Source organism: Parambassis ranga, chromosome 20, assembly GCF_900634625.1.
Source record: "Parambassis ranga chromosome 20, fParRan2.1, whole genome shotgun sequence".
In the NCBI taxonomy this organism is placed as follows: Eukaryota; Metazoa; Chordata; class Actinopteri; family Ambassidae; genus Parambassis; species Parambassis ranga.
The window spans coordinates 10,038,281-10,050,934 of NC_041040.1; the positions used below are offsets into that span (position 1 = coordinate 10,038,281).

General features: G+C 42.7%; 1 protein-coding gene across 3 annotated transcripts in view; it reads right to left on the reverse strand.

The window, feature by feature from the left end:
- Positions 1 to 263: 263 nt before the first annotated feature.
- The window catches only part of pola1 (polymerase (DNA directed), alpha 1), a 41,269-nt gene continuing 28,878 nt past the window's right edge, over positions 264 to 12,654 (reverse strand). For 2 of the 3 annotated variants that reach the window (XM_028433438.1, XM_028433436.1), the window contains exons 36-37: positions 7,621 to 7,717; positions 264 to 1,179 (exon numbers count right to left, since the gene is read on the reverse strand). In XM_028433438.1, coding sequence (XP_028289239.1) covers positions 1,043 to 1,179; positions 7,621 to 7,717 — 234 coding nt within the window. In that variant the 3' untranslated portion in view covers positions 264 to 1,042. The remainder of the gene's footprint in view (positions 1,180 to 7,620; positions 7,718 to 12,654) is intronic. The other variant, XM_028433437.1, reaches the window with a different exon arrangement.

Sequence of the window (12,654 nt, forward strand, 5' to 3'; positions counted from 1 at the left end):
GGCCCCGATGTTGAGATTTTCCCCCCAACTTGTCTCAATAAATGTATTTTTCTCACTTTGGTCGCTTCTAAGTGTGTAGCAATAACATTTGAAACAAAGCAATACAGTAGATCCGTCGACCCATTTCGATCTCCTCCCCTCTGCAAATAACACCAAATTTGCTTTTTATTCGTTTATCTTTTTATTGAGGTTTAAGAATCAAAAACCTTCTCATCAATATCAAAATATTCTGATCATTACAAATAGAAAAAAAAAAAGACCTGGAACATGAATACATAGAAAATGACATGCTTTAAAATACAATTTGCACAGAGGAGGGAGGGGATGGGGGAAAAAGTGAAAGGGATGAAATGACATCAGTTAAACAGAGGCAGTGGAGGAGAAGGAGGAGATCAGCTGTTCGATATTGGGACAAAAGAGCGAGGGACCAGCACGTGTGGCCTCCCTCACCCCGTCACTCCCTGCATCCTCCTTACTCCTTTCTTTCATCCACTGATCTCACTCTCACACACACGCACGCACACACACAGAATGAATGGAGGTAATCAGAACAAGTGTCCGATCGCTGCAGGCTTCCAGTGGTCTTAGTGGCCGGGGTCACTATCATTGGCTAATTAGCGGCTTTTGGAGTATACTGGCTGCACTGAGGATAAGTCATTTTTACACTTACTCACACACACACACACATCTGGGCACAGCAAGGCACTGTGCACACAATAGACTGTCATTTAGGTATGATTGCTACTCCCCTTTACCATACAGAGTCAGGGTGATGGGGCCAAGTCCTGAGTGTGCATGGTGTCTATGAGCAGAAACTGGAGAAGGGGGAAGGTGTGATTAGGTTCTGAAGCCATTTAACAAGCACATTAGGTTGAGGGAAGATGATACAGTGGGTTAGAAGGCCAAAGCCTAACATTCTCCTGCCGTGTCATATTAGGAACCCAAAAACTAAGAAAACAGATCTGGTTGTAAGTGCAAATCTCTGGCTTTGAGTCAGATGTTGGGGCCTCCTGTCAGTGTTGTCTTTGTGGATGTGTGTGTGTTACTTGAGGGAAGAGAACGACTGGAAGAGTTTGGCCAGGTTAATCTCTGAGTAGCCACTGGTGGCCAAGGCTTTTTCTGGCACTTCCTTTAGCCTCCGATATGCTTCCTTTTCCTTGTTCATCCCTTTAACACGCACTGGAGGAAACAGGAAGAAGAGTTGCATGAGCTCAATGAAGGATCATTCATCAAAGTCAATACTACACACTACTCTCCGTGCAGAGGATGACACCAGCTGACAACAATATGTACCATGAAGTTCTATTATAAGTGAGCACACACTGGCATTGTCTGGTTACTAATAAACACTGAAGAGCATTTCATCTGTAACAGGAGAGCCAACAGATCCAATGCCATCTGCAAGTAATGAAATCACTCTGGGAGCTGTGAGGGCGATCACACAGAATTGGACTGATGGGTCGATGGCACATGTGCACACACAGGAATCATGAGATCGATAGAAAAGTCCAACGAGAGCATGAAGTCGATATCTTGTCCCTGTTATCTCCTCAGGTGGGCTGTAATAAGTCCAGAGAGAAGACACCGAGAGACCACCACAACCAAATCTTTACAATATTATACTGAGCTTCAAGTGCAGATGAAGTATCATGAAACCAAGTAATAACACACTATTACACCGAAGAGCGAAGTCGGCTTACAGCGGGTATAACAGAGAGTTGACAGCAGCAGGTGAAGAAGATTGTTTTAAAGTATCAGGCTTTTTATCTACTTTTCAGTGTCAAACATTTTCTTGTTTGTTTTTACCTTCATCGGTTCAACGTATGCGAATTACGACTATGTAAATAACAGCAGAGAGTTTCAGAGCAGGATGGAGGTTAGACACAATAAAATTAATGGAGTTATACCCTGCAACATAACTATCACTTTTTATGAAAGGGGGCTGTCTTCAGAGAGCTTGTTTAGTACGACAAGATTAATATTTTTGTTTGATAAATGGATAAATGGATGTTGATCAGCTGTTGAAGTGATGAGCTAATTGTTTACTACAAATCAGTAAATATATAAAAAAAAAAAACTAATTTGTGTGCTTATCCGCTTTTATCTGGATCCCATGCTACACACACACACTCACACTACCACTCACGCCCATATGGTCGATAGTCATGTCCATCTCTACAGCCCTATCTCCTGTCTCGTCCTTCCTGCCTGCTACATTAGTGGCTGCTGGATAAATACCAGCCCAGTGGCTGACCAAGGGAACAAAGGTTAGATACACAGAGATCAACAATGAGGCAGCCAAACACGCACGCTAATGACGAAGATAGTTAACCACTTAAAAAAGCACAATAACTTACAGTCACTAAAAAAAACCCATCCATGCTGTAATCATACATCCACACACACATATAGGAGATGGTGTGGTTCACCAGCAGCAACTATTACCAGATAATCCTCATTTTTGCAAGGACAAGGATGGAGGAAGGATAAAAAAAAGGGGGGAGAAGAGGCAGGGAGAGACAGACTAGTCTATTTATCTGGGCAATAGAAGGGGGGTGATGATGCATGATCAAGCGAAAGCAATCATGTCATCATTTCTGAAAGGTAGGAGAAAATAATTCTCCCCCCCTCCTCTCCTCTTCCCCTTCCTCACTCCTTTCTCTTTTCCACCTCAATCACTGTGTGGCGAACAGATAAAAGAATGATTTAAGAGTCACAGAGAGGAAAAGAAAGAGGGGGAGACCTTGCTGCAAGTCGGAGCACAGTGGGGAGTGTAGTTCAAATAAATAGGCTTCCCAAAAGAGCGAGTTTGAGGTGGAAGGAGAGAAGAGAAGGAAGGTGGTGTTATTGGGGAAGGCCGAGCCATGAAGGAGAGAGGAAAGAAAGAGATGCTCACTACAATGAAAAATGGATGACAGAACGCTGCTTTAAAGCTTGACAACTTTGTCTAATTGATTACAACAGATAGATATTTGTCAACTCTGACGCCATCTTTTTATCCACACATTCACAAGCACACACACACACTCACACGCACAGTGAGTGTATCAGGGGTTATCTTTGCTCTAACTAGGTGTTGTCACACACTCGCGCACACGCTGGCGGTGCTGGGCACGAGTAGATCGGGGCTCTGCACGCTCTAACTAGGTGTAAATACAATAACAAGCCTGTAATTAAGTGAGCATGATGAAGTTAATGGAGATCGGCCATTCCGTCGGCCGCCTCCATGAATATTCTATTAGGCTGGTGGCGACGGGCAGCTGGAATAGCAGTTAATTTAATCACCACTCGGAGCACAGGGAAACTTCTTTGTGTGAGTGTAATTGCACAGAATGAATAATTGATTTGACAATCGCACCCGCAGATTTTGCCACCCCGCTTTGTATCACTGGAGAAAGGGAGGGGAGTGTAGAAGATGAAGAGAGAAAAAGAGAGATAGGGGAAAAAATGGAGAGGGAAGAGAAGGAAAGGAGGAGAAGAGAAAGAAGACAGAGAGGAAGAGGAGTGGGAGGGTACAAGAGGACCAAATGCAGAGCGCTGAGAGGTGGCAGGGAAGCTGTCGGTAAATGGATCATTAGAAAAGCGCAGCTCAAGGACAATTTATATTTTATCAATGCGGCGAAATTACATTATTGCTCACACACGCAATCATACTGCCCACACTCAAGACTGAGACATGGAAGGGGGGCGCGAGGGAGGAAAGAGAAGAGCAACAGAGGAAACGAGGAAGGAGGGAGATAAAAAGGGAGAGCAGGGGAGACAGGGAGAAGAAAAGTGACATGAAATGATTTGAAAGTCATTGATACGGGATGTTCCCGACTAAGGAACGGACAGCATGTTTTTTTCATAGCGCGCGTGTGTGTATATATATACACCTCTGTGTGTGTAATCTATTAGAGATCTCCTGCAGCGGATGAAATTACCTCCATGTTTTACTCAGTCGCAGCAATCAGGAACAAAAATGCAATGTACATGTAGATAAGACAGACGCATGCTTGTAAATGTGCACACACACACACACACACACACACACACACACACACACACACACACACACACACACACACACACACACACACACACACACACACACACACACACACACACACACACACACACACACACACACACACACACACACACACACACACACACACACACACACACTTGTAGCCAACACACAAACAGGTAATCAAATTACATTCTGTGTTTACTCAGAGCTCTCATCTTAAGCTATTTTCCTTATTATATATGTTCAGGGAATGTTGTAAACATGCATTCAGACTCCACCAGGGCTGGACAAAACATAAATACCTACAAAAAACACAGCGTGTAACACAACAGGTATGGTGGTATGTGATGGCACATGTTCAAAGGATAACACTGGCAACATTGTATATTTTAACAACAACCTATTAAGGAGCAAAAGTAGCAACTCGTAAGTCATCCCTCGAACAGATAAGCATCGAGTGCACATATAAATAAGAACAGACTGCAGTAGTAGAACCACTTATATTACTTGTAAACTAATGCTATGTGTCTCTGGTGACAATACCACACCAGTACACCCAGCAAGGGTGAGGTAACATGTAGGTTATGCAGTGCAACAGTGAGGCCCACTGATGAGATATAAATGCAATTATTGCTTTGGACAACACAGGAAAATACATAGGCATTAAAATATGTTTAGTTTGGATGGTGTATTTTTTTTTTTATGCAAGAGGATCCTTTTGAACCTTTTATCATATTCAACAGCAGCATTCAATGTCAAACTCGCTCTTCTTGTAGCAAGTGTAGTATATACATCCACTGCAGCAACCACCAGGAGCAAGATACATTAATTTAAGACTGTGTACAAACACTGCTCATAAATCAGTATTGTTAAATATACACACACTCCTACGCAGATCCCTGTCTGTGCTCAGACACAGAGAAGAGTTGTGTGTATAGGACTGTATGTCTCCTCCCTGTAATCGGAGCAGTGTGGCCCCTGGGTGTGTAATGCAGTAATATTGGGTATTACTGCCCCAGGACTGGGAGATAACACCTTAAACCTATATTTTATAGCAGCATGAGTATGTGTGTGTATTCATGCATCTACCTCACTTTGAAAGAATCACTGATGTGTGTGGTGGATATTAATCATTTGGTGGAGACAGTGGTTTATGTGACAATGCTGCCAGACTGGACTAAGATACAGCCACGTAATGTAAAGTATTATTAACACATAGATGTGTACATGATGAAATAACAGATCTGTTATAACTGTGACCCCATAGTGCTACAAGCTCAAAGACAGTTTGGGGATGAAACATGTAAAGAGGAAGACTAATATTTTGGTCATTATACCAAACACACAAGGGTGATTATTTGATGAACTGGAAACTGAGCTAACAAAGGAATGTACTCAATTCTTTAGTCAGGACCAAGCAGCAACCTCCACAGGCTGAGAAATGAAGGCTGTGAATGATGGCTCTAATTGTGAGTAAAGTCCTAAAGACTCCCATGTTAAAATGGCCAACTTTCATCAGAAATAAACACAGTTACAGCCTGGTTCAAAGACAGTTTGATGAGTTTTTTTTTTTTACAACAACTGCAGGATGATAAGTTGGTGATGGTCAGAGACTCAAAACAACTCTTCAGAAACCTATGGGTGACCACCAGTAGAGAAAAAGAGTGAAGAACGTAACAAAATAATAAATAGTAAATTGCACCATTCGGTACTCGAGCCCGTTCTACCTGCTGTACCTACAATATATATAACTGGAGGAGTGATGCTGATGTTAACCTCAACACAAAAAGGCAGTAATAATAAATCTGATTTGATATTTCTATTAAAAAAAAACTTAATATGTATACATGGTAGCATTAGCCGACCTGAGAGCAGTGGTGGGTAGTCAGGAGCAGATTAAACTGATAAGAATTTATTAGAAACATCACAGGTTCACACTGTTCACTTCCTATGACATTTTATACATCACATTTTGATCTGATTTTCTAGCTAAGAGATGTGAAGCCCAGGAAGTCTCTCCAACACAGCTAAAGCTAGCTAGCCAGCTGTCTGCACAGGTAACAGCTACATCAGTGCTGTTGCATAAGTAAGCACAAGTAGGACCTTTAGTTTCTGGCGTGTCTGTGATCACAGTGGACCTCTGCATTAAGTTCTGAAACTAATCAAAGTGTTGTATAATGGACTACAGTATTGATTGCAAGGTTAGACCTTGAGTAGTGCCTGATTTTCTAATAGTAAATAAACACATGTTAAATGTCTTTTTATCCCCGTTTTCCATTTTGACTGATTCCTGGAGAAGTTCCTGATCAGTGCACCACCCAGTGTTCTCAGGCATCACAAGTTATGCTTTTGAGTATTAAACATGTGTTCTTCTATGTGTACACTAAATTATGAGCACACATTTTACCACTGAGTAAAGCGTGTTGTGAGACCAAATAAAGCAGAAAGTCTGAAGAGAAAGCACATCCAGATCAAAAACACTGCAAAGCGCAGGAACACGAAGAAAAGAGGAGAGTCAAGAATTGATTGGCGATGATTTCTTGCATCTGGGCAAAGACAGAAATAAAAGAAAGCAAAAATGGAGGCTATAATCATGTTAGTGCCCCCCCTCCCTCCTCTACAATGGTCCAATCCCTCTATTTCAGCTCCCTCCATCTTCTGAGTGGTCATCTGTTGATTACACGTTATATTTAACTCTGCTGTCTCACTCCTTTGCTGTCTCACTCAGGTCAAAGCGCTCACAGCATTCAGGCATACATACATAAATAACATACATACATAAATATTTAATCAAATAAATAAATCACTCGGCCCGGCAGCCCTTTCTAATCAAGTGACATCAATCAGGGAGAACTATGGGTAAAGAGGCCTTGTGGCTGACGCCTACTGAGTGCACCCAGATCGCTGGAGTAGCGTCTATTTGAGTCCAAGGGGGGAAATATACGCTCCATGTCCCATTATAGGAGAAGGGCTATCCTTTCGTCAGCGCGCCCATTACTCCCCCTATCATTTCCCCAAATCTAAAACCTGTTTTCAATCAACACAGCCAAACGAGTGCCTGTCCAAGAGGGGGAGCGAGAGAGAGAGAAAAGAGAGAGAGAGAGCAAGGGAGAGAAAGCAGCAGAGATGGACAGTGAGGGTAGGGGTAGAGGGAGAGCGATGGAGGGCTCTTTCCTTCTTTCTTCCAGTGATTGGAGCATTTTGCATTCTGTATGTGTGTGTGATTGAATCCGTCTCCTAAATTAGGGCTGTCGACTCGAGGAGCTGAATGTCCTTAACCCCCCCTCCGTATCCAATGCCCATGCTCCGTTACGTGTGTGTGTGTGTGTGTGTGTGTGTCACATTGTCGGTGAATATTTTAAGTGCGGCCTGGGTAAAAGGTTTATGTTGAGACATTGATTGCTAATGCTATGTTGTATGTGTATTTGTGAGAAAGCATTGTTAGGACATTAAAATTCAAAGTTCAACAGTCGCTTTACCAACTTGATTCAAGTTCTGAAGGCAGAGCAGCAGAGAAGTAACAAAACTAGATTAAATGATAAAAATCAGAACTCGTTTCATAACTTGATGCAAAAGACAACAAGTACAATGCGTGTGCCACGTCTTACCTCTCTCATCAGGTTGGAGTACTTTGACAACAGCATGTTCCCAGTCAAAGATGAATCTGTAGAAGCAGAGCTGGGTGTACAGGGCCTTCTCAGAGTACTGCAAAGAGAACACAAAAAATGTTATTTCAACAAATAAGACACACAAAACAAAATGTTTGTTGTGTTGAAGCAGATAAAGAACTTCATTGTGTAATTTCTGCCCACTTTTCCCCCACCGTTTGTATTAATGAGCAATTAATCCCCATTATTTCAGTCTGTCTAAGACAAAGTCAAGATCATGACAGGACAAAAAAAACATCCAAAACAGAATGATAAACCTGGTTTACCAGTTTTAGAAACAGGCTGATTGAATGTGATTCTGTGAGGGCGCACCCTGCTCGGATGACTATACCTCCCTGAAAACATCTCCTTTTCCTCTGTGTGACACAGTAAAGCAAGAAAACAAATTTGCTTGCTTTGTTAATCTCCACTGCAATTAAGTGGAGCCACACGACAGCCTGCCAGAAGGGAGAGAGAGAGAGAGAGGGGAGAGGATGAGCGAGACAGAGAGGTGGGAGGGAAAGGAGAGGAGAAAAGAAGAGCAAAAGAGAGAAAAGGGTAAAGAGACAGAAGTGAGAGATGGCGAGAAGCAGAGACAGTGAGGAAGAGAGAGAGAAAGAAAAGAGGGGGATCAGGCCTGAAATACCCTCCCTCATAATAGTTTGTTGTGATAAGCCATTGTGAGAGAGGCATGCGAACAGCCGAGGCTGTCAATTTGATTAGCCATTATACTGCATGTTTAATTGCAGTTATTGGCTCGTCATTTCCCTGCTACGCTGCAGAGGGCACGCTAAGCCCCGACCCCACACTGCCATCAGGTGTGCGCAGAGTGCTTTATTATTACCACCAGGAAGAATCCCCTGACAATTCCTGTGTGTCAGTGAGTGTGTATGTGTGAAGTGAGTTTGTGTGTCCCCATTATACCTGCCAATCGGCAATGTGCGTAATTGTAATTTCAGTTTTTACTGCTGTGGCATAATCAAGTGGCGAGAGTATCTAATGCAGCTAAATGCAAACTATGTGTGAAAGTGAGTGTGCGTTTTTAATGGCTTTCTATGGCTGCCCACATGGCATGCACAGCTGTTGACCGTTGATGCACTGCCTAGTCAACAACCAAACCATGCACATCCCATAATGGAGCCTCGGTTACGGTTGCCAAGGTTGAACAAGCTCGGTCGGCACAAACACCGCTCACCATTTCTTCCTCCTGAAAAATGAAATACACACACACACACACACACAACATTCACATTCAAACAATATAATGCTGATTGTGGGCGGGCCAGTCACTGCATACTGATTGACTGACAGGTGTCAGAAAGGCGTGGCTAAAATGTTACAGGGTTGTTATTGAATTTAGAGCCCCTCAACCCCACCTCACTCTCTCCCTCACATACACACACACACACACACCTACCTCGTCATTCAGCTCAGCGCTTTGTTCCTGCACTGACACCATTTCAATTTGCTCCACAAATCTGCAGCATTTTCAGCCTGACTGCCTAAGGAGCAAACCAGCTGTGAAATTGCCTCTCTCCCGGGAGTGTTGGACCCCCCAGCCCCCACCGTACCCCTTGCTCCTTTGCCTCCCTCATCTCCGACTGACTCCCCCCCCCCTCTCCCCACAACACACGCATACACATGCTGGCCCATGTACACATGCAAAAAGAGGAGGAGGTAAAAGTGTGTATGTGTGAGAATGGAGACAGGATGTATAGAATCAAAGAGAAAGTAAGAAATAAGAAAAGGAGGCTAAATCATACAAATTGATCCAAATCACAGAGCAACCATCTAAAATGGCTCACACAATAAAACAAGCACTCAAGACTTTCAGTCTTAAAAACACCTGTCTCTATCTTTTAGGTGACACACACACGCGCACACAAAGACATACACACACGTGACCTCCAAAGAACTTTTGTGCACTATACTGTCGCTCAAGTACACCAGTGAAGCAGTTAATGAAAAGGTAGTCAGTCAGACAATATTTTTCTGTGTGTATGTGAGAGCAGGCCAAACAAAAACAAAAAGCAGGGACAGAAAGTGGGGTAAGCTGCTGCAAAAACGACTAAGATTCCACTGCTTGACATGGATACAGACACAGACAAGGCCTCAGCATTGCACACTTTTCTCCACACTCCTCTCCAGCTTTGCTTCAAACATGCGTTGTAAATACTAAAGCTACAATATCCAAGCCCCTCGCACAACTGCAGCTGCAGAAAGAGAGAGGGAGTGAGAAAGGGAGGGAGACGGAGAGAAACAAACATACATTTTCCCTCAGCTGTGAGGCCACAAGGCTTTAAAACTCTTGAGCTTTTTAGATGCGATGAGCGTTATTGCCGGTTGTGGTAGTCACGCCGATCAGCTTCACAAGACACCATAATGAGTCAATATATGTAAATCTTTACTAGGCAAACACGGCGGGAAACAAAGGCATTTAACTGGTGCTCTCGCCCGCAAGCCTCCAACGATTCAGCACCGGTAATTTCTCCCCATTGAAAGGCATAATTGCCTGCTATTTGAAGATATTCATGCTCAATTTTTGAAATTAATTTCAATTGGGGGGAAATGTAGAAATGTCAGCTCCAGTGAAAGGGATTTGATTTCAATTATCCTCGCTCAAAGGACTGTGATTTCCAAATACACTTAAGCAAAATTATGACAAGAATTTTTGTTCAGCAAAATTCAGTGTTTAAAGAGCGATTAGGCGATAATGGGGCAGCTTTGAGCCGGCAGTGAATGCAGCCGTCTCCCTCTGAAAGGCACTCAATTATCTCTGATTGCTCCCGCTATAATGTATCAAATAGAGATACCTGCTATTGCCGTAATTTGTGTGAAAATTAACATGCTGCAATTTCCACTAGAGGGAAAAAGGGAGCTCTAATGGGCGCCTGAGCGTACATCAATAAAACGAGGGGAGAAAAAGAGAGACAGAGAGGGAGGGTGAGAGGAGGAGAGAAAGAGCAAGCCAAAAGAAGAGAGAATGAGAGTAAGAGCTAAGGAGGGAGAGAGAGAAGAAATGGAAAGAAAGAAGCAGGGGAAGAAAGCACTGACTGAAGGAGGGGAAGAAAAGGAAAGTCAGGACAGAGATTTGAGACAGGGTGAGAAAAAATAGCCTATTTGAGTTAAGCACTGTGGAGGGAGGGAGAGATGAAGAGCGAGGGAGAGAGGAAGAGAAAGAAATTTAATTTACTGAAAATATTACAAATTGCACCTGTGCATAACTCCCCCAAATTACCAACCAATCAAGGCAGAGTGCCTATTACTCTCCCATTACATGGAGATCAGATCACGCTCTGAATCTGTGTCCAGAGAGAGAGAGAGAGAGAGAGAGAGAGAGAGAGCGAGGGAGGGAGGAAGGGAGAAAAGGAAAGAGGCAGAGTGGAGGAAGGAGAAGAGAAGAGAGGCAGCCCCCACAGCGATGGTAAATGTACCATGATGCAACAGAGAAAAGGAGAGATAGAGTCACAAACAAGATGCTCCTTTACAGAAGCTCTGGCACAAACAAGAGCTTTAGTGTAGGACACACAATAACAGATCCCTTATTGTGTTTCTGGTTGGTGCTGATGTTAGCTTGATGATAGTGGCAGACAAAATGCATTAAGGGAATGTAGGCAAAGAGAGTCTGCACACATGATGGAGATTAAAAAAAAACATCTGAACTCAAAACAAAAAAAGGAAACTGGAGGATTCTTCACCCAGTCTATCCACCACCAGCTCAAAGAGCCATGAATGGCCTCTAGGGTACTTTGCATAATTAGCCGCAATTAAATATGGGCCAAGATGCTGGGCTATTAATCTCCGTGCACTGGCTTGATTCAAACAACAATGTTACCTAATACCTAATACTGAAAAGCCAATGTTAGCTTACAATGAATCATAATTTGATTGATTCCAGAAAAAACAGTCCTTATAAGAGGGAGGTCAGCAGCAATAATTAGGGTTTAAATGTCTGGCTTAAGGGCACTTCAGCAGGGCAGATGCTTGCTGTATTGTTATGTGGCAGCCCTGTCTCCTAAAAAGGCATTTTAATTGTACTATTATTACTTAATGAATCAATTCAGAACTTTAATGATGCTCTTAAAAAAAGTGCTAAAGCATAATAATTGAAGAAATCAAAGTAACTTTTTCCCCCATTAATACTACCAAATTTAATTTGTCTAATACTTTGTTTAAATGCATTAAAGCTTCTTATGATTATTATTTACATTAACCAGAATGTAAAAGTTATCAGGTGTAGCATTTTTAAGAATAACAGTCAGAAGACAACTAATAGGGGCAGTTTTTAATTCCCCTGCTAATGAACTTTTAAAGTTATTTCAGTAAACATATGGGAGAGGGTGGACTTAAGGAACAGTTTGTTTTTTGTACTCCTGTCTATCTTTGCCCGCAGTGCATAAAAAATTTCATATGGACCCAGCTGCAGAGGCAAGAGGGGTTTTGAAGATTTGACAGGACATTAACAAAATTGTCACATTAATTCAAGTCAAGTCAAAGTTTTTGTGCCTGAGAAGTTTTATAAACACTGTTCTACTTTTCCTTTATTGAGCCATTTGAAGGTTGTACTTGTGCTGCACACTCAGTGCTGAGCCTGATTACTGCACTTGTTACAACTTTAATATAGATATGTCCAGTTTGAGGGTTACTGTCAGTGCTACACTATTTAAAACCTTTATGTTAACCACCTCATAAAGTTTAATGCTTTCAGCTTTCGTCATGCTTCATCGATGAAGCCATGTAATCTAACAGTAGAGTCAAACAGTGAGGAAAATGAAGACACGATGCAGTTTTTAGGGTAGAGAAAGAGAGCCTGAGCAAGCCCAGAGAGTTAAATGGTTTATTCAGCCTGCAGTTTAAAGTGCCACGGCCTTCAGGCACAGCAATGGCCGCCTAAGTGGCTACAGTGACAGCAGAAATTGGCCTTCTGGTTTACAACCTGTCGCCACAGAGCCAGACACAGCAAAGCAGCCAGGAGGGGGGACAGATAGGAGCACT